Source organism: Tachyglossus aculeatus, chromosome 2 (genome assembly GCF_015852505.1).
Source record: "Tachyglossus aculeatus isolate mTacAcu1 chromosome 2, mTacAcu1.pri, whole genome shotgun sequence".
NCBI classification, from domain to species: Eukaryota; Metazoa; Chordata; class Mammalia; order Monotremata; family Tachyglossidae; genus Tachyglossus; species Tachyglossus aculeatus.
The window spans coordinates 168,628,501-168,651,446 of NC_052067.1; the positions used below are offsets into that span (position 1 = coordinate 168,628,501).

General features: G+C 40.8%; 1 protein-coding gene across 1 annotated transcript in view; it reads left to right on the forward strand.

Moving 5' to 3' along the window:
- Nucleotides 1–22,946, forward strand: part of SOX5 (SRY-box transcription factor 5) — a 583,674-nt gene that overhangs the window by 545,876 nt on the left and 14,852 nt on the right. The window contains exon 12 of the mRNA XM_038741985.1: nucleotides 18,066–18,174. Coding sequence (XP_038597913.1) covers nucleotides 18,066–18,174 — 109 coding nt within the window. The remainder of the gene's footprint in view (nucleotides 1–18,065; nucleotides 18,175–22,946) is intronic.

A 22,946-nucleotide genomic window follows, 5' to 3' on the forward strand; every position in this document is an offset into this window, starting at 1 on the left:
CATGACCATTTTGAGAATATAATGATGGTATTTGTTAAGCGCTTACTATGTGCCAAGCACTATTCTAAGCGCTGTGATAGATACAAGGTTATCTCAGGTTGTCCCACGTGGGGCTCACAGTCTTAATCCCCATTTTACAGATGAGGGAACTGAGGCACAGAGAAGTGAAGCGACTTGCCCCAAGTCACACAGCTGACTAGCAGCAGAGCTGGACTGACACAGTCCCTGCCCCACATGGGGCTCACGGTCTCAATCCCCATTTTACAGTTGAGGGAACTGAGGCCCAGAGAAGTGAAGTGACTTGCCCAAGGCCACACTGCAAACAAGTGGCAGAGCTGGGATTAGAACCCAGGACTTTCTGACTCCCAGGGCCGGAATCCAGCCACTTCACCGCGCTAGTTTAAGGGACTTGTCCCAGGTCCCAAAGTTGGCAAGAGGCAGAGCTGGAATTCAAACCCAGGGCCTCTGGCTCCTAGATCTGGGTCTTACCTCATCTGTAAAATGGGGATGAAGACTGTGAGCCCCATATGGGACAACCTGATCACCTTGTATCCCCCCCAGCGCTTACAACAGTGCTTTGCACATAGTAAATGCTTAACAAATGCCATTATTATTATTATTATTATTATTATTATTATTATTATTACCACTATGCCTCAGCTCTCCTCCTGCCCTGAGGGATTTATTTAGTGATTACCCTCTTTCCTTGTAGACTGGACACTCAATAAGTGGACATCTGTGGTGGATGCAGTCAGGAGCGGAAGCACTCTCATGACCATTTTGAGAATATAATGATGGTATTTGTTAAGCGCTTACTATGTGCCAAGCACTATTCTAAGCGCTGTGATAGATACAAGGTTATTTGTACTTGCCAATTTGTACTTCCCAAGCGCTTAGTACAGTGCTCTGCACACAGTAAGCGCTCAATAAATACGATTGATGATGATGAAGGTTATCAGGTTGTCCCAACTGGGGCTCACAGTCTTAATCCCCATTTTACAGATGAGGGAGCTGAGGCACAGAGAAGTGAAGCGACTTGCCCCAAGTCACACAGCTGACCAGCGGCAGAGCCGGAATTAGAACCCACCACCTCTGACCCCCAAGCCCGGGCTCTTTCCACTACGCCATGCTGCTTGATGTAGTGGCAAAGACCCAGGCATGGGCGTTCACACCTCATCTCTGTCATTAGCCAGTTCATTCATTCATTCAATCATATTTATTGAGTGCTTACTGTGTGTAGAGCACTGTACTAAGCCCTTGAGAAAATAAAACAATATAGAGTGACATTCACCTGACATTCAGTTGACCACACTGGGCCTCAGCTGCCTCAATCAGAAGGACATGAGTTCTCTTTCCACCTCCACCACTTGTCCACCTGGTGACCTTGGGCAAGTCACTTTACTTCTCTGGCCCTCAGTTACTTCATCTATCAAATGGGGATTAAGACTGGTGAGCCCTCTGGGGGACAGGGACTATGTCCGACTCAATTTGCTTGTATCTACCCCAATGCTTACAACAGTGCCCGGCACATAGTAAGCACTTAACAAATGCCACAGTTATTATTATTATTATTATTGTTATTATTATTATCATTATTATTATTATTATTATTATTATTATTATTATTATTATTATTGTTGTTGTTATTATTATATTATATCATATTATATCATACCATATCATATTATGTTATATTATGTTATATTATTATATTTTATTATATTATGTTATGTTATGTTATATCAATTATATCAATTATATTATATTATATTATATTATATTATATTATATTATATTATATTATATTATATTATATTATATTATATTATATTATATTATATTGTATTATATTATAGATTACATTACATTACTATATTTTATTATGTTATATTATATTATATTATATTTTACATTATATTATATTATATTATATTATATCACATTATATTATATTATATATTATATTATATTATATTATATTATATTATATTATATTATATTATATCATATTATATTATATTATATTATATTATATTATATTATATTATTATTATATTATATTATATTATATTATATTATATTATATTTTATTATTATTATTGGAGAAGCAGCGTGGCTCAGTGGAAAGAGCACGGGCTTTGGAGTCAGAGGTCAGGGGTTCGAATCCTGGCTCCGCCAAATGTCTGCTGTGTGACCTTGGGCAAGTCACTTAACTTCTCTGAGCCTCAGTTACCTCATCAGTAAAATGGGGATTGACTGTGAGCCCCACGTGGGACAACTTAATCACCTTGTATCCTCCCCAGCACTTAGAACAGTGCTTTGCACATAGTAAGCGCTTAACAAATGCCATTATTATTATTATTATTTATTATTATTATTATTATTATTGTTTTTCCCTGGCCCTCGGTGACCTCATCTATAGAATTGGGGATTAAGGGTGATGAGAAGCAGCATAACCTAAAGGAAACACCTGGGTTCTCATCCCAGCTCCCCCACCAAGCTCCTGGGTGACCTTGGGCAAGTCACTTCACTTCTCTGGGCCTCAATTCCCCTTTCAGAATTGAACCATCAATCGTATTTATTGAGCGCTTACTATGTGCAGAGCAACTCAATTGAATCCCATATTCTGCCTTCTTAAACTGAAACCCAGGAGGGACAGGGACTGTGTCCGACCTGTTGATCTTGTATCTACCCCGGCGCTTGGTCAGTCAATCAATCGTATTTATTGAGCGCTTACTGTGTGCAGAGCACTGTACTAAGCGCTTGGGAAGTACAAGTTGGCAACACATAGAGACAAAAGTGCTGAATCAATAACACAATTATTATTCTTAGGTTCTCTGACTCCCGGGCTCATGCTCTTTCTACTAGGCCACACTGCTCAGTCTGTAACTTGTACTTCCCAAGCGCTTAGTACAGTGCTCTGCACACAGTAAGCGCTCAATAAATATGATTGATTGATTGATTGCAACACTGGATATGCTCCAGAGACCACAAGAGCTTGTTGGCAAAGGGACACACAGCCTGAGGACACGTTGGTGATGACACGTTTGAAGAAGAATCAAGTCCTTTTTAAATACCTGGTTCGACTGAGGTTCCAGTTTCCTAGGTTCCCTCCAGATGTTCTACATATCATTCAAACGATGGTATAATAATGCCACCATTATCATTATTATTATTATTATTATTACTATTATTATTATTATTATCATTATTATTATTATTATTATTATTTTCCCCTGGCCTTCGGTGACCTCATCTATAGAATTGGGGATTAAGGGTGTGATCCCCATGTGGCCCAGGGACTGCATCCACCCTGATTCACTCGTGTCTGCCGGAGCGCTTAGTACAGTGTTCGGCACATAGCATTCATTCAATAGTATTTCTTGAGCACTTATTATGGGCAGTGTACTGTACCTAGTAAGTGCTTAACAAATACAATAATAACAATAATTATAATTATGCATCAGTGAATGGTATTTATTCAGTGCTTTCTGTGTGCAGACCACACTACTGAGCTCCTGGGACAGGACGGTACAGCTGGATTGGTAGACACATTCTCTGTCCAGAACAAGTTCTCATCTGCTTTTCATTGATTGATTGATTGATTGATTGAACATTTGATTGATTCATTCATTCATTCAATCGTATTTATTGAGTGCTTACTGTGTGCAGAGCACTGTACTAAGCTCTTGGGAAGTACAAGTTGGCAACATATAGAGACAGTCCCTACCCAACAGTGGGCTCTTATTCACCCCCAACCCCACAGCACTTATGTATCTATCTTTAAAGTATAGATTATAAATGATTTATTTAATCATGTTAGTGTTTGCCTAACCCTCCCTAGGCTGTAAGCTTGATATAAGCAGTGAGCATTTTTGGTGGAGTTTTTTAGGGGTTTTCTCATGCTGTGATTTTAGTAATAACTGGAGTAATCATTGCGGTATTGGTCAAGAGCTTACCATATGCCAGGCACTGTACTGAGCGCTGAGGGGGATATGAGCATATCAAGTTGGACACAGTTCCTGTCAATCAATCAATCAATCAATCGTATTTATTGAGCGCTTACTGTGTACTGTGTACCACAACTCTGCACACAGTAAGCGCTCAATAAATATGATTGATTGATTGATTGCAGAGCACTGTACTAAGCACTTGGGAAGTACAAGTTGGCAACATATAGAGACAGTCCCCACCCAACAGTGGGCTCACAGTCTAGAAGGGGGAGACAGAGAACAAAACCAAACGTATTAACAAAATAAAATAAATAGAATAGATATGTACAAGTAAAATAAATAAATAAATAAATAAATAAATAGAGTAATAAATATGTACAAACATATATACATATATACACTACTCCATGCCCACTTGGGGCTCACGTTCTCAATTCCCAAAGCAGCATGGCTCAGTGGAAAGAGCACGGGCTTGGGAGTGAGAGGTCATGGGTTCTAATCCTGGTTCCACTACTTGTCCTACTGAGAGCTCACCTCCTCCAGGAGGCCTTCCCAGACTGAGCCCCCTTTTTCCTCTCCTCCTCCCCATCCCCCCCACCCTACCTCCTTCCCCTCCCCACTGCACCTGTATATATGTTTGTATGGATTTATTACTCTATTTGTTTTACTTGTACATATTTACTATTCTATTTATTTTGTTAATGATGTGCATCCAGCTTTACTTCTATTCATTCTAATGACTTGACACCTGTCCACATGTTTTGTTTTGTTGTCTGTCTCCCCCTTCTAGACTGTGAGCTGGTTGTTGGGTAGGGACCGTCTCTGTATGTTTCCACCTTGTACTTCCCAAGTGCTTACTACAGTGCTCTGCACACAGGAAGTGCTCAATAAATATGATTGAATGAATGAATGAATGTCAGCTGGGTGACTTTGGGCAAGTCACTTAACTTCTCTGTGCCTCAGTTACCTCATCTGTAAAATGGGGATTAAGACTGTGAGCCCCATGTGGGACAACCTGATTGCCTTGTATCTCCCCCAGGGCTTAGAACAGTGCTTGGCACATAGTAAGCGCTTAACAAATGCCATTATTATTATTTTACAGATGAGGTCACCGAGGCCCGGGGTTCTGTAAAATGGAGATTAAATCCTACTCCTTCCTACTTAGACTGTGAGCCACATATGGGACAGTGACTTGTCCAAGGTCACACAGTGGTCAAGTGGCAGAGCAGGATTAGAACCCAGATCCTCTGTCTCCTAGGCCCAAGATCTATCCACTAAGTCATGCTGCTTCTCACTTGAGTAAGAGAAGCAGCGTGGCTCAGTGGAAAGATCATGGGCTTGGGAGTCAGAGGACATGGGTTCTAATCCCGACCCCGCCACTTGTCAGCTGTGTGACATTGGGCAAGTTGCTTCACTTCTCTGTGCCTCAGTTGCCTCATCTGTAAAATGGGGATGAAGACTGTGAGCCCCCCGTGGGACAACATGATCACCTTGTAACCTCCCCAGTCCTTAGAACAGTGCTTTGCACATAGTAAGTGTAAACCATAGTAAGTGCTTAAAAGTGCCATTATTATTATTATACCATCCCTACCCTCCGGGAGCTTACATCCTCCCCCTCCCCATCCCCTCGCCTTACCTCCTTCCCCTCCCCACAGCACCTGTATATATGTATATATGTTTGTACATATTTATTACTGTATTTATTTATTTATTTTACTTGTACATATTTATTCTATTTATTTTATTTTGTTAATATGTCTTCTTTTGTTGTCTGTCTCCCCCTTCTAGACTGTGAGCCCGCTGTTGGGTAGGGACCGTCTCTATATGTTGCCAACTTGGACTTCCCAAGCGCTTAGTACAGTGCTCTGCACACAGTAAGCGCTCAGTAAATATGATTGAATAAATGAATTAATAAATAAGATTGAATGAATGAATGAATGAATGAAAGACTAACTAACACAACCCAGGGTAGCAGCAGCTGATAGTAGAACTATGGAAGAGTAAAGAGAAAGAAATAAAAGAGAAACAATATCATCTGTTGGGTTTTACAATGGCTTCAGACACTTCTAACTTCTATTTCTATTAATGTCTGTCTCCCCTTCTAGACTGTAAGATTGTGGTGGGCAGGGAATATATCTGTTATTGTTCTATTTTACTCTCTCAAGCAGTTAGTACAGTACTTTGTACACAGTTCGTGCTCAGTAATACGATTCAATGGATGAATGAATTTTACCTTTTTGGTTGGAAGGTTTCCAACGTTTCCGAAGTCAACAATCCTTTCGCTTCTTGACCGATGAGGAAATTGCAAGAGAAAGGCTAGTCTTTATCCAGAGTGAAGACACAAAATCAAAAACTAAACCTATCTTCTCTCAGAGGGTCATCAGACAATGAGAGAAGTGAATTGCCTGAAGAAATTAGATCCCAACGTTAATTATTCACGGACCAATTTCCCAGTTTGTGAACTATCCAAGGTGCTTACTTCCTAGTTTCTTATCACTTAATGATAAAGATTAGGGAACTTATTAAATCTGTCCAAAGCACTGTATTAAAATGCTAGGGTACATACTGTACAAAATGTCATCCATGAACCAGTGAAAATTATTGAGCATGAGAGCTTACTGTGTGCAAAGCACTGTACAAAGAGAATAATAATAATAATAATAATGGCATTTATTAAGCACTTACACTGTGCAAAGCGCTGTTCTAAGCGCTGGGGAGGTTACAAGGTGATCAGGTTGTCCCACTGGGGGCTCACAGTCTTAATCCCCATTTTACAGATGAGGGAACTGAGGCGCAGAGAAGTGAAGTGACTTGCCCAAAGTCACACTGCTGACAGTTGGCGGAGCTGGGATTTGAACCCATGACCTCTGACTCCAAAGCCCGGGCTCTTTCCAGTGAGCCACGCTGCTGAATAATATCCAATAGAGTCGGTAGACACGTTCCCTGCCCACAGGGAGCATGCACTCTTACAAGGAAAAGGATAAGAAATATGAGTCTATGATGGCAACCCAGCTCTGCCATTTGCCTGTGACTTTGGCCGAGTCACTTAACTTTCCTGTGACTCAGTTTCCTCAACTGTAAAATGGGGAATCAATACCTGTTCTCCCTCCTAATTAGACTGTGAGCCTCTTCTGGGTCAGGGTCAACATACGACCTGATTAATTTGTATAATAATGATGGCATTTGTTAAGCGCTTACTATGTGCAAAGCACTGTTCTAAGCGCTGGGGGGAATACAAGGTGATCAGGTTGTCCCACGGGGGGCTCACAGTCTTAATCCCCATTTTACAGATGAGGGAACTGAGGCCCAGAGAAGTGAAGTGACTTGCCCAAAGTCACACAGCTGACAATTGGAAGAGCTGGGATTTGAACCCAGGACCTCTGACTCCCAAGCCCGGGCTCTTTCCACTGAGCCACGCTGCTTCTCTAATTTGTATCTACCCCAGCACTTAGTACAATCCTTGGCACTTAATTGGTGCTTAAATACCCCAATCATTGTGATAATAATTAATATCATTATCACTATCTGTTAGCTACCAGGAAAATGTTTGAAGAGGGAGAAGGTTGAAGCTATTGTCTAAAATGAGCATTTGGGATCGTCTGAAGAGTCTAGCTAATTAAAACCAACAATCTGAAATGCTCATCATTCAATCAATCAATCAATCAATCGTATTTATTGAGCGCTTACTATGTGCAGAGCACTGTACTAAGCGCTTGGGAAGTACAAATTGGCAACACATAGAGACAGTCCCTACCCAACAGTGGGCTCACAGTCTAAAAGGGGGAGACAGAGAACAGAACCAAAGATACCAACAAAATAAAATAAATAGGATAGAAATGTACAAGTAAAATAAATAAATAAATAAATAAATAGAGTAATAAATATGTGCAACCATATATACATTCATTCTCTTCCTAATCTCTCAGTCATACAGAATTGTGCTGGGGCATGTTGGGCAAGTCGCTTCACTTCTCTGGGCCTCAGTTACCTCATCTGTATATATGTATATACAGTATACATACAGCATGCATATATATATATATATACACACACACACACACACACACACACACACATATATACTGTGTATGTATATATATATATATATATACATATATATATATATAGTATATATATTCCTGTATGTATGTATATATGTTTGTATGTATTTATTACTCTATTTATTTTATTTGCACATATATATTCTATTTATTTTGTTAATATCTTTTGTTTTGTTGTCTGTCTCCCCCTTCTAGACTGTGAGCCCACTGTTGGGTAGGGGCCGTCTCTATATGTTGCCAACTTGTACTTCCCAAGCACTTAATACAGTGCTCTGCGCACAGTAAGTGCTCAATAACTACGATTGACTGAATGAATGAATGAATGAATGAATGAATGAATCTGTCAAAAATGGGGATTAAAGGTGTGAGCCCCATGTGGGACACGGACTGTGTCCAGCCTGGCAAACCTGTATCTCCCCCAGCTCTTAGAACAGGGCCTGGCACACAGGAAGCGCTTAACAAATGCCATAAAATAAATTGTGATGTGATGGTCGTGTGGTTTTCACTAGACCAACCCTGGCTATGGTACAGAGCTGCATGAGGAACTTCAATATTTTCATTGGCTTGGGAAAATCTCCAGGGTTTTACTAGCAAGAATTGCAACAGCCTCCTCAGTTTCCACTGGGCGAACGTGAAACACTGAGGAGAAAATTCCTCGCTTTTGTCGGCTGCTAAGTAACCGAGACACCTATTGTGTGTGGTACAATTCCCCAGCGCCCTGCATTCTGATTTCGGACATCCTGTGTGGGTTGCGAATTCTATAGCTTTTCATTTCCTGGCCCCCAATGTTTCCCACATCAGATTTACCTCAGAGGAGCACAGCCCCTGCATCTTGAATGGGCCGGAGGAGGAAAAGCTCATTCTGAGCGTTCCATGCAATTCTTTGCACTTCCAGAGTGAAACTGGGAATAGCCGGCCTTTTCTTCCCATTCCCACTCTCATAAACTCTGGTCTTTGAGATAAGGAAACCAGAAATAATATCGACTTCTCCAGGCCTGCCCGTGTGCTTGCTATGAGAGTGAGCTGATGTCTGATTTTAAGATCTCCCTAAAATTACACCTATGAGTCTCAAAGACTTCTCCTTTCTGCTGAGATTGTGTCCAGTTTTATGAGGAACTGATTACTTTGCGATCTTGCTAGATTGTAAGCTGTCTGGGGGCAGGAATCCGGTCTACTTACGCTATCATCCTCTCCGCAGTACTCTGCACACAGCAATTATAATAATAATAATGGCATTTGTTAAGCGCTTACTATGTGCAAAGCACTGTTCTAAGCGCTGGGGGGATACAATGGGATCAAGTTGTCCCACGTGGGGCTCACAGTCTTAGTCCTCATTTTACAGCTGAGGTAACTGAGGCTCAGAGAAGTTAAGTGACTTGCCCAAGGTCACACAGCAGACATGTGGCAGAGTAGGGATTCGAACCCATGACCTCTGACTCCAAAGCCCGGGCTCTTTCCACTGAGCCACGCTGCTTCTCAGTAGACATTAAGCTCCTTGAGGGTAGGGATTGCGCTCTCCCAAGCACTTAGTCTAGTACTCTGTAGACAGTAGACGATAAATGTCTCCCTATTGTACTTTCCTAAGTGCTCAGTACAATTCTCTCACACTGTTAACATGCTCGATAAATATTCATTCATTCATTCAATCGTATTTATTGAGCACTTACTGTGTGCAGAGCACTGTACTAAGCTCTTGGGAAATACAAGTCGGCAACATATAGAAACGGTCCCTACCCAACAACGGGCTCACAGTCTAGAAGGGGGGGACAGACAACAAAAGAAAACATGTAGACAGGTGTCAAAATCATCAGCACAAATAGAACAAATATGATTGATTGATCTCACTCCATCTGTAGCACTTGAATTATCTCTGACTTTTTCACCCAGAGGTTTACGTGTCTTCGAGTAAATGGAAAATGTAAGATCCCTGAGGGCAGGCATGGCTTAGTGGAAAGAGCTTAGCATGGCTTAGTGGAAGGGGCGGAGAGACAACAAAACAAAACATGTAGACAGGTGTCAAAATCATCAGCACAAATAGAACAAATATGATTGATTGATCTCACTCCATCTGTAGCACTTGAATTATCTCTGACTTTTTCACCCAGAGGTTTACATGTCTTAGAGTAAATGGAAAATGTAAGATCCTTGAGGGCAGGCATGGCTTAGTGGAAAGAGCACAGGCTTGGGAGCCAGAGATCATGGGTTCTAATCCCGGCTCCATGACTTGTCTGCTCTGTGACCTCAGGCAAGCCGCTTAACTTCTCTGTGCCTCAGTGCCCTCATCTGTACAAGGGGGATTAAGACTGTCAGCCCCACATAGGACAACCTGATTGCACTGTATCTACCCCAGTGTGTAGAACAACACCTGGCACATAGTAAGCACTTAACAAAATACCATCAAAGCAGCGTGGCTCAGTGGAAAGAGCACAGGCTTGGGAGTCCGAGGTCATGGGTTCTAATCCCGGCTCTGCCGCTTGTCTGCTGGGTGACTTTAGGCAAGTCACTTAACTTCTCTGTGCCTCAGTGCCCTCATCTGTAAAATGGGGATTTAGACTGTGAGCCCCATGTGGGACAATCTGATTACCTTCTATGTCCCCCAGCACTTAGAATAGTGCTTGCCACATAGTAAGCGCTCAACAAATACCATTATTATTACAATTACTTTTATTATCATCATGTCTACTTAGCTGTATTGCACTCTCTCAAGCACTTAGTCCAGTGCTCTGCACATAGTAGAGTGTAAATGTCTGCTCACCCTATCATACTTTCCTAAGTGCTTAGTACAATGCTTTCCAACAATAAGCACAGTCAATATCATCAATCGTATTTATTGAGCGCTTACTGTGTGCAGAGCACTGTACTAAGCGCTTGGGAAGTACAAATTGGCAACATATAGAGACAGTCCCTACCCAACAGTGGGCTCACAGTCTAAAAGGGGGAGACAGAGAACAAAACCAAACATACTAACAAAATGAAATAAAATAATATGACTGATTGTTTGATTGATCTCACCCTGTCTGTGACACTTGGGTTATCTCTGCTTTTTGCCCAGAGGTAGCCAGGCCTTAGAGAAAATAGATGTACATTACTTGAGGGAAGGTATTGTGCTTATTACTCTGCACAGCAATAGGAAGCTTTGATTCATTGATTATTGGTTGGTAATATTGACAGGAAGGTAACGCAAGAGAACATTCCTTCAGACCATGGACCAGTTTAATTGGAATCAGCCAGAATGTTTCTCCTGCTAAAATACCCTCAAAGTACTCAATGAGTCATATTTATTGAGCACCTGCTCTGTGCAGATCACTCTACTAAGCACTGTGGAGAGAACAAGTTGTTGTTGTTTTTTAAATGGTCTTTGTTAAGCACTTACTTTGTGCCAGGCACTGTTCTTATCCCTGAGGTAAATACAAAGTAATCGGATTGGGAACAGTCCCTGTCCCACATGGGGCTCACAGCCATAATCCCCACTTTACAGATGAGGTAACTGAGTCCCAGAGAAGGGATGTGCCTTGCCCCAGGTCACACAGCAGAGGAGTGTTGGAGCTGGGATTAAAATCCATGACCTTCTGACTCTCAGGCCAGTGCTCTATCCACTTGGGAGTACAGTATAGCAGAGTTTGTAGACATGTTCCCTGCCCACAGGGAGTTTAAACTCTGGAGGGAAAAAATGAATATTACTACAGACTGTGAGCTCACTGTGGACAGGGAATGTATCTACTGATTGTTGTACTGTACTCTCCCAAATGCTTAGTACAGTCAGTGCTTTGCAAATAGTAAGCTCTCAGTAAATACAACTGAATGAATAAATGAAAAAAATTATGGATACGGACAAAAGCTCTAGTATCACCTACAGTGACTCTCTTTTGTCTTTCCGTAAAATCCACTCAGGCCATATCCTCTATCCCAGTTATTCACTCCAAGGTAACTTGTGCTGAGGCATTCTGCCTTATAAATTCCACATTAAAAAAAAATCAGAGTGACAATCTGGGAATTGGAACCATTTTCTAGACAAGTGGGAGAACCAGGATTAGAACCCAGGTCCTTCTGACTCCTTAGGCCCGGGTTCTCCCCACTAGGAAAAGTTGTCTCCCTGGCTGTATAGTAGAGTCAGTAGACAATATTCCCATTCTCAAGGAATTTATAATCTACCATAACCTGAGCACTATACTAACCACTAAGGAGAGATCAATAGAATTAATTGACATGATTCCCATCCTCAAGGAGTTTACAGACTATTAGGTGAAGAGGACTGTATTAAGCACTTGAGAGAGTAAGGTAGAATTAAATGTATTCATTTTAAATCGTATTCATTTATTGAGTGCTTACTGTGTGCAGAGCACTATAAAGGGCTTGAGACAGTACAGTTCCTCTTCTCATAGTAGTCTGTAAACTTCATGAGGACGAGAATCATGTTAATGATGTGTATCTAGCTTTATTTTTATTTATTCTGGTGATTTGACACCTGTCCATATGTTTTATTTTGTTGTCTGTCTCCCCCTTCTAGACTGTGAGCATGGTGTTGGGTAGGAACCGTCTCTATAAGTTGCCGACTTGTACTTCCCAAGCGCTTAGTACAGTGCTCTGCACACAGTAAACACTCAATAAATATGATTGAATGAATGCCCACTAATCTTCTACTTATCTCAACCTAGCTTACAGTCTAGAGGGGGAGACAGATATTTAATAGAGATAAATAAATTATAGAATTAGAATTCAGGAATTCCCCAAAATAGAAGTCCTGATCCCTATCCTCAAGCAGCATAGTACCAACTATTCAGTAGACAAACAATACCTTCAACGGATCAATTGATTTCCAACTCAGCTCTTTGACAGGGCATATCTTGCCCCCATTGTATCTACAGCATAGGAAGTGTTTTTTCAATATAAGAAAAAGCAGAAAGGACTTGGAAGAAAATTCAGTCTTTTGCTTTGCTTTTCATTCTGTTGGGGGGGGGTTGTTCTGTCACAGAAAATGGAGATATCCAGATCCAGAAGGGTGAAACGGAGGGTTGAAGGTGTGTTTCCCCAGATTGTACTTACACTGATGCAGAGGAAAAAAAAACAACCTAGCTGATAAATTGTTATGACATTATAAATAATCTTTCATCTTCTTTGGTGGTCTGTGGAATTTGCATAATTGGAAGGTTAAAAAAAGCATTTATTTGATCCTCTCTTCCCTTGGTTACTAGTGTAAAAGACTTTAAAAAATGCAGCTCTTAACGGTTGCCGAATCTACATTTCACATTCCTGCTCTAGCCCATCATTTTCTCACATGTGCTCTTTATGAGTCTTTCAGTCCTGCCTGCTGTGTTTATAAGGAGTCCATTCTGGACTATAGACAATTTTTTTTGTGTGTGTATGAACACACTTACGCTGTCACCCATAAAAATCCCTCTTTCAGGATGGAATTTAAAAAAGCAGCCATCATCATCATCATCAATCGTATTTATTGAGCGCTTACTGTGTGCAGAGCACTGTACTAAGTGCTTGGGAAGTACAAGTTGGCAACATATAGAGACAGTCCCTACCCAAAAGTGGGCTCACAGTCTAGAAGGGGAAGAAGGAGAACAAAACCAAGCATACTAACAAAATAAAATAAATAGAATAGATATGTACAAGTAAAATAAATAAATAGAGTAATAAATATGTACAAGCATATATGCATATATACAGGTGCTGTGGGGAAGGGAAGGAGGTAAGATGGGGGGATGGAGAGGGGGACGAGGGGGAGAGGAAGGAAGGGGCTGAGTGTGGGAAGGCCTCCTGGAGGAGGTGAGCTCTCAGTAGGGCCTTGAAGGGAGGAAGAGAGCTAGCTTGGTGGATGTGCAGAGGGATTGGGGGCATTCCAGGCCCGGGGGATGACGTGGGATTTGTAAGCACTTACTATACGGGAGGCACCATTCTAAGTGCTGGGGTGGATATAAGCTAATCGGGTTGGACACAGTCCCTGTCCCACATACGGCCCACTGTCTCAATCCTCACTTTGTATATGCAGTAATTGAGGCCCGGAGAAGTGAAGTGACTTGCCCCAGGTCACACAGCAGGCAAGTGAAGCAGCGTGGCTCAGTGGCAACAGCCTCGGCTTGGGAGTCAGAGGTCGTGGGTTCTAATCCCAGCTCTGCCACTTGTCAGCTGTGTGACTTTGGGCATGTTACTTCACTTCTCTGGGCCTCAGTTCCCTCATCTGTAAAATGGGGATGAAGGCTGTGAGCCCCACATGGGATGACCTGATTACCTTGTATCCCCCCCAGCATTTAGAACAGTGCTTCGCACGTAGTAAGTGCTTAAGAAATACTGTCATTATTATTATTATTATTAAGTGGAGGAGCTGGAATTAGAACCCATGACCTTTTGACTCCCGGGCCCGGGCTCTAGCCACTATGCCATGCCGCTTCACTACGATCAGCGTGGCTACTACTTCACTACATCAGAGAAGGAGTGTGGCTCAGTGGAAAGAGTACGAGCTTTGGAGTCAGAGGCCATGGGTTCAAATTCTGCCTCCACCAACTGTCAGCTGCGTGACTTTGGGCAAGTCACTTAACTTCTCTGGGCCTCAGTTACCTCATCTGTAAAATGGGGATTAAAACTGTGAGTCCCCCATGGGACAATCTGATCACCTTGTAACCTCCCCAGCGCTTAGAACAGTGCTTTGCACATAGTAAGCACTTAATAAATGCCATTATTATTATTGTAACCTCCCCAGTGCTTAGAACAGTGCTTTGCACATAGTAAGCACTTAATAAATGCCATCATTATTATTATTATTATTATTATTGTAACCTCCCCAGTGCTTAGAACCATGCTTTGCACATAGTAAGCCCTTAACAAATGCTATTATTATTATTATTATTATGATCAATTGATTGATTACAGGGCAATGAGATTGACTGAACACCCATTACACTTGTGTCCATAACCTCACACTGTCTTGCTTTCCCTACCTGTATTTTAGTTTAATGTCTGTCTCCCGCTTCATAGGGAATCCTGTCTACTAACCACATTGTACTGTAGTCACCCCAGCACGTAGTGTAGTGCTCTACACACAGTAGTCGCTCAATAAACATTATTGATTAATTAATCCACTGGGTAAAATGTTTTATATTGAGCACCTGGGAAAGTACAACAGAAATCTGAAATTTGTACCTTCCCATCGGGAGCTTACAATCTAACCAGGAAGACAGACATGAAAATATTGAAAAGTATTGGAAACCAAAGGAATTGTTGAAAGGAAAATTGAGTATACATACACTCAACTGTGCTGAGAATGACTGTAAATAATAAGTGCTCAATGCAGCTGTAAGAAACTTGCGATGTAGGTTGTTGGAAATGAATCGTGGTTTCCCCCGTTCGCCTCTCCAATTTTGGCATTGTCACCTGAGTGGCAGCTAAAAATCAGTGATGTGCTTGAATTGTTGAATTGTACTTTCCAAGCGCTTAGTACAGTGCTCTGCACACAGTAAGTGTTCAATAAATACAATTGAATGAATGAATGGATCTCCAGATCATCTAAAATAAATAAATAAATATGTCTTTCCAGAGCATTAAAGTTCTGCATTTTCCCCTTCTACTGATAGTGGCGGTTTTAAGTACTTGTAACTGGTGTCATGATTAATGGATTCTTATTGTGTGTGAACTTGGAACCATTAGGTTCCCCAGTTTGCAGTCAGTAACTGAATTTGATGAGCTGCATATCAACAGATTGTAGTTAATTTCCAGGCTGGAGGGAAGGGAAGGAAGGAAATTCATTCATTCATTCAATTGTATTTATTGAGCATTTACTGTGTGCAAAGCACTGTACTAAGTGCTTGGGAAGTACAAGTCGGCAACATATAGAGACGGTCCCTACCCAACAACGGGCTCCAGGTCTCTGATTGTGTACCGCTCGAAAAGCGGAGTGAGGTATTTAATGAAGTGGTCGTATGATGTCAAAGTTTGTTTTATGATAATAACAACAACAACAGTTGTGGTATTAAGTGCTTACTATGAGCCAAGTACTGTACTCACACTGGGCTAGATAAAAGCTCATCGGATCGCCCATGGAGGTCACAGTCTAAATAGGAGAGAAAACAGGTATTGAATCACCATTTGGCAGATGAGGGAACCGAGGCACAGAGAATTCATCAGTCGTTTTTAGTAAACACTTACAGTGTGCATGACTTGGTCTAAATGCTTGGGGGAGTGCAACATGGCAATATAACAGACATATTTATTCATCCAGTCATACTTATTGAGTGCTTATTGTGTGCAGAGCACTGTACTAAGTGCTTGGAAAGTACAATTTGGCAACAAATAGAGACAATCCCTACCCAACAATGGGCTCATAGTCTAGAACTTACAGTCAAGAGAAGTGAAGTGATTTGCCCCAAGGTACCATAGGAGGCAAGCAGTGGAGCTGAGATTAGAACCCATGTCATATATATATGACCCATGATACATACATACATACACACACATACATATATATTTGTATAATTTACATCATATGTAAAAATTACAGATAGATACAGATATCTATATCCTATATCTATCATATCTATATCATGGCATATGTGTATATGTCATATATGTATATGTATGACATGATATAGATATAGGATGTCGATATCTGTATCTGTAATTTTTACATATGATGTAAATTATATACATATATAATTTTATGTAATTTATGTTATATATAAAATTACAGATGTATATATATATGGCATGATATAGATATGATAGATATATGATATAGATATGATGATGATGGCATTTGTTAAGCGCTTACTACGTAGAAAGTACTGTTCTAAGCCCTGGGGAGGATACAAGGTGATCAGGTTGTCCCACGTGGGGTTCCCTCATCTGGAAACTGAGGCCCAGAAAAGTGAAGTGACTTGCCCAAAGTCACACAGCTGACAAGAGGTGGGGCCGGGATTAGAACCTATGACCTCTGACTCCCAAGCCCGGGATCCTTCCACTGAGCCATGTGGCTTCCCCATATTTAAATATATAAATATATATTACATATATGCATATATTACATAAATACATAAATTACAGATTTATGTATATCTATATGTGTAGATATATATATAGATATGTACCTATATACATATAGATATGGATATATATCTGTAATTTATGTATTTATTTATTCACTTATTTGTATTAATGTCTGTCTTCCCCTCTCGAGTGTGAACTTGTTGTGGGCAAGCATGTGTCTGTTTGTTCTATTGTATTCTCCCAATTGCTTAGTACATTGTTTTGCACACAGTAAGCACTCAATAAATACAATTGAATTAATGAATTAATTAATTTTAACTTCCCAGTCCATTCTGCTGCTCAAAGGTGGTCCAGAGGATCAAGCAATCAATCAAATCCTTGGAATTTATTGAGCACCTACTATGTGCAGAGCACTGTACTAAGCACTTGGGAGAGTACAATGACTGAGAGCTCCATTTACCGCTCAGAAACCTCCTGTTAAATCTGAGTCGTTGACTCCGGCCAATTCTTCTTCTCATGGTTCCCTAAGAGCCAGCCAACCCCACCAATCCCACAGATACTCTGTGGACTGAAAATTGGATTTTTAAAAATATTAGACCATGTTTTGCTCACTTTTCTGACGTACGATTCTCATATATAAAAAGTCAAAGTAGTTCATTTTGCGGTCAGTGTCCCAGTAAACAGTGCTTGGCACATAGTAAGCACTTTACAAATACCATCATTATCATTATTAAACAAATTCAAATGTAAATAAAGGTCCTAATAAAGTAACCCATGTGAACCTACTTGTGTTGAGCATAGGTAGAGCCACACTCCGAGTAGTTTCAGAGTTTTGCGAAGGGCGCAGTTTTCTCCAAAACAGCATGGTGATCCTGTGCATCGGAATTGGAAGATTAAAGGAGATAAAGGGTGGAAAGTCACTTTTTCACACATCATGCCAAGGACTGGAGTGGGTTGTTATGATGTTCTTATGCCACCACCTGTCCATCTGGAATAGGCCCCAAACTTGTCACCGCAGAATACTTCCCGATGAACTGATTTGTGACTTTCCTTTTCCCTCATGCAGGACAAAACAACATTGGAAAGTTTGACTCAGCAACTGGCAGTCAAGCAGAATGAAGAAGGAAAGTTCAGTCATTCCATGATGGACTTTAATATGAGCGGCGATTCTGATGGTGAGTGTGAATTGTTGATTTTTGTTCCCGAGAGCATTCCCGGTTGGCCATATTCCGCGTAAACACGTAGGAATGTTTTCTTCCTCCGTGCGAACCCCAACTGAAAATCGCAGATGGATAACGTGGAGAAGAGATTTATTTTTTGAAGAATTTTGGTCCCACGGATGATTTGTAATTCTGAGTGGACTGTTTGTCATTGGGGCGTTTATCAAAATCCACATGGATGTCACTCACTTTAGAAGAAGTAGTGAATCCCCATTTTACAGATGAGGAAACTGAAGCACAGAGAAATTAAGTGGCTTGCCCAAGGTCACTCAGCAGCCAAGAGGTAGAACTGGGATTAGAACCCAGGATCCCTCGCTCCCAGGCTTCTACTTTTTCTGCTAGGTCACGCTGCTCTTCTAGATTTGAAAATCTTCAAACATTTTCTGGCCTAAAATATTTAACTCAGTTATCTCTTACCAGAGATGATATGACATGCTAATTTTGTGCCTTAGGATGATATGCCCCTGATAATTTACTTAGTTTTGCATTTATATCATCCATAGATAAGTAATAATAACAATAATAATGCTATTTGTTAAGGATTTACTATGTATCAAGCACTGTTTTAAAAGCTGGGGTAGATGCCTGCAGATCTGGTTGGAAGCAGTCCCTGTCCCACGTGGGGCTCACAGTCTTCAACCCCATTGTACAGATGAGGTAACTGAGGCACAGAAAAATTAAGTGGCTTCCCCGAGGTCACACAACAGACAAGCGGTTGAGCCTAGATTAGATAGATACTTATATAAATAGCTGTAGATCGCTTTGTATGAAAATGCATAAGATATACTGGTATATGGGGGAAAATACGTAGTCACACTCATAGAGTTTTTGATAATGTTAGCAAAAAAAAACCCCTAAGAATTATTAGTATGGGCTCAGAAATTAACAAAAGTTTTTTGTGTCCCAATATTATTCTGTCATATGTATTGAGTGCTCACTGTGTGCAGAGCACTGTACTAAATGCTTGAATGCAGATGGGTCTTTACATAAAGTAGTAGTCATCAATCAGTCATTTTTTTATGGTATTTATTTAGTGCTTCTTACTTTGTGCAGACCACAATACTAAGCGCTTGGAAGAGGACAATACAATAGAGTTGGTAGACATGTCCCCTGTTCACAAGGAGTTTACAGTCGTGAGCCTACAGTGTAGCAGCAGTAGCAGTAGTGGTAACAGTAATATGTATCAAGCATCCATTGATAATAGACTATTTTATTTGGAAAAGCCAAAATAAAGAAATAACCAACTTTTTCTCGTATGCCCATCACCCTTCCTCTGATATATCTGAGGAGTCAGCGAACCCCCACTCTACTTAATGGCATAACCCTAGTGCAGTAGTGGTAACAGTAATATGTATCAAGCATCCATTAATGATAGAATATTTTATTTGGAAAAGCCAAAATAAAGAAATAACCAACTTTTTCTCGTATGCCCATCACCCTTCCTCTGATATATCTGAGGAGTCAGCGAACCCCCACTTTACTTAATGGCATAACCCTAGTGGAATTGATTTTTGATCCATTTTTGAAATCCACCCCTCCACTCCACTTGAATTACCCTTTCTGGACCGCTGAGGTAATTTTTCAGATCCGAGACCTCTGTAGAATGATCAATGTTTGGTTTCAAACTCTTGGCTGAGGGATCGGCCCTGTCAATATGTTTTTTGTTTCATCTGCTCTTTGGTTGGTTTTTTTTTGTGGTATTTGTTCATTCATTCATTCAATCGTATTGATTGAGCACTTACTGTGTGCAGAGCACTGTACTAAGGACTTGGAAAGTACAAGCTGGCAACATATAGAGACGGTTAAGAGCTTACTATGTGCCAGGCCCAGTACTAAGCTCTGGGGTCACTACAAGGTAATCAGTTGGGACACAGGACTCAAAGTCTTACTCCTCATTTTATAGGTGGGGTAACAGAGGCACAGAGAAGTCAAGTGACTCACCCTAGATCACAGAGCAGACAAGTGGCAGACCCTGGCTTAGAACCCAGGTCCTCTGAGTCCCAGGTCCTCGTCCTTTCCACTAGGCCATAAGGTTTCTCAAACATTAAGCAAATGTCTCTCTGATGAATATGTAGGAAATGACTATATTCCCAGTTCTCTCACAGCGTGTCCATGACTTTCTGGCTAGTGAGACACCATGGCGATTTGAAGAATTTAACAGCTCACCTTCCCAGTGTAGACACCTCAGAGAGATTAGAGAGATTTTTTTTTTTACTCTATTTATTTATTTATTTAATTTATTTGTACATATCTATTCTATTTATTTTATTTTGTTAGTATGTTTGGTCTCTGTCTCCCCCTTTTAGACTGTAAGCCCACTGTTGGGTAGGGACTGTCTCTATATGTTGCCAATTTGTACTTCCCAAGCACTTAGTACAGTGCTCTGCACATAGTAAGCGCTCAATAAATACGATTGATGATGATGATGATGATTAGGCCACTAAACAATCCTCTCTCAGGCAATGATTTTCCAGCTAGACCTTCTTCAGGATACAAATCAACTGGAAACATGGCTTCAACACAACCCCCATATTCATTCAGTCAGTCGTATTTATTGAGCGCTTACTGTGTGCAGAGCATTGTACTTAGCGCTTGGGAAGTATAATTCAGCAACAGATAGAGACAATCCCTACCCAACAACTGGCTCACAGTCTAGAAGGGGTAGACAGACAAGAAAGCAAAGCCAAACCAGTAAACAGGCATCAATAGCATCAATATAAATACATAGAATTACGATATCTTCTCTGGGCCAACTGGCCTTGATGACTCTAGACTATGCCTGTTGATTGTTGTATTGTACTCTCCCAAGCGCTTAGTACAGTGCTCAGCACAAAATAAGCACTCAGTGAATATGATGGGCTGACTGATTGACTTCCTCTCCCTATGATGGATCGAAAATGGGAGGGGAAAGATTGGAAGGCAATCCCCGTGATTGTCAAAGCAATGAGAAACTCTGAAATCCTCAGATTATCTCAGGTAAATAATGGGGAAATTCAACCAGGCCCTTTTCTAATTGCTGAGAATGAATGACAGTCATGGAAATTGTAATCATTTGCCCTTATGAAGGAACAGTCTAACTGAGATCGCAGAGAACTTTACAGCTCATTAGCTAATTACTCTCACCATCTTCTTTTTAGTGATATTGTTGGCAGGTCTTACAGGGTGAGAAACTAAGGAGGTTAAACCACTTGGCATCAAAATAAGTCAATGGCAGATTCAAGATCAGACCCCAAATAATTATCCTCTGATGAAAAAAGGGACTAAAATTCTTTTTCTCATGCATTTTGTACAGATCTTTTTCCCGAGAAAGAAAATAAATCTCCCGAAATGACATTTTTTTCATTAATGTTAATTAATACTTTCATAATGTCCTTGAAAATATGAATCCTCATATTAATGCACCTTATCACCTTGAAATACGTTCCTTAGCCTTTCAACTTTCTAGTTGTCATGTATTTTAGGTACGAACAAAAATGTTTCAGCGAATAAACAAAATCCATATATCTCCATCAAGGAAGGCTATCACTCTTTTGGGGGACATATTTAAACCAAATTTTATTTTCAAACTTTTAGCCAGGAGTAACCCTACCAATTGAGATTGTCACTAAAAAATGATACATAATATGAACTCTGGTAACTTTTAAGTAACCCTTTCCACAAGAATTGGCTTCACCCAATGTTACCCAGAATTATTATTATGATCATTATTTTTGTTGTTGTACATGGTACATGCTTATTATGTATTAAGTAAGCACTGCACTAAACACTGGGATAGATACAAGATGATCAGGGTGGACACACTCCCTATCCCACAAGGGGCTCACAGTGAAAGTATGGGGGAGTACATTTAATCCCCACAGTATAGATGAGGGAAGTGAGACACAGAGAAGGTAAGTGATTTGCCCAAGGTCACACAGCAGACAAGTGGCAGAATCAGGAGATTACAGTGCTCTGCACACAGTAAACACTCAATAAATATAATGGAATAAATTAAATCCAGGTCCTCTGATTCCTAAGCCCGTGCTTTTTCCATTAGGCCAGGCCACGTCGTATTTTTTGAGCGATTATTGTGTGCAAAGCACTGCATTCGTCTTATGAACTGAGGATCCTCTGTGTTCAGGAAGAATTGGAAGTTGTGTGATGTTGAGAGACAGGGTTGGAGCTACATCACAGCACTCTGAATGAGAGAGAGAGAAACTGCACGGCATCATGTCACAGGACCAAACGAATATGTCACTTCACTCAATCGAACAATGGTATTTATTGAACGCTTAGATATAGTAATAATAATAATAATGGCATTTATTAAGCGCTTACTATGTGTAAAGCACTGTTCTAAGCGCTGGGAAGATTACAAGGTGATCAGGTTGTCCCTCGGGGGGCTCACAGTCTTAATCCCCATTTTACAGATGAGGGAACTGAGGCCCAGAAAAGTGAAGTGATTTGCCCAAAGTCACACAGCTGACAAGTGGCAGAGCTGGGGTTTGAACCCACGACCTCTGACTCCAAAGCCCGGGCTCTTTCCACTGAGCCACGCTGCTTCCCTAAGTAAGTGTAAGTGTACAATGGAGTTGGTAAATAGACTGTAAACTCATTGTGGGCAGGGAATGTGTCCATTTACTGTTGCATTGTAGTCTCCCAAGTGCTTAGTACGGTGCTTTGCACACAGTAAGTGCTCAATAAATACAATTGAATGAATGAATAAATAAACAGGACCCCTCCCCTCG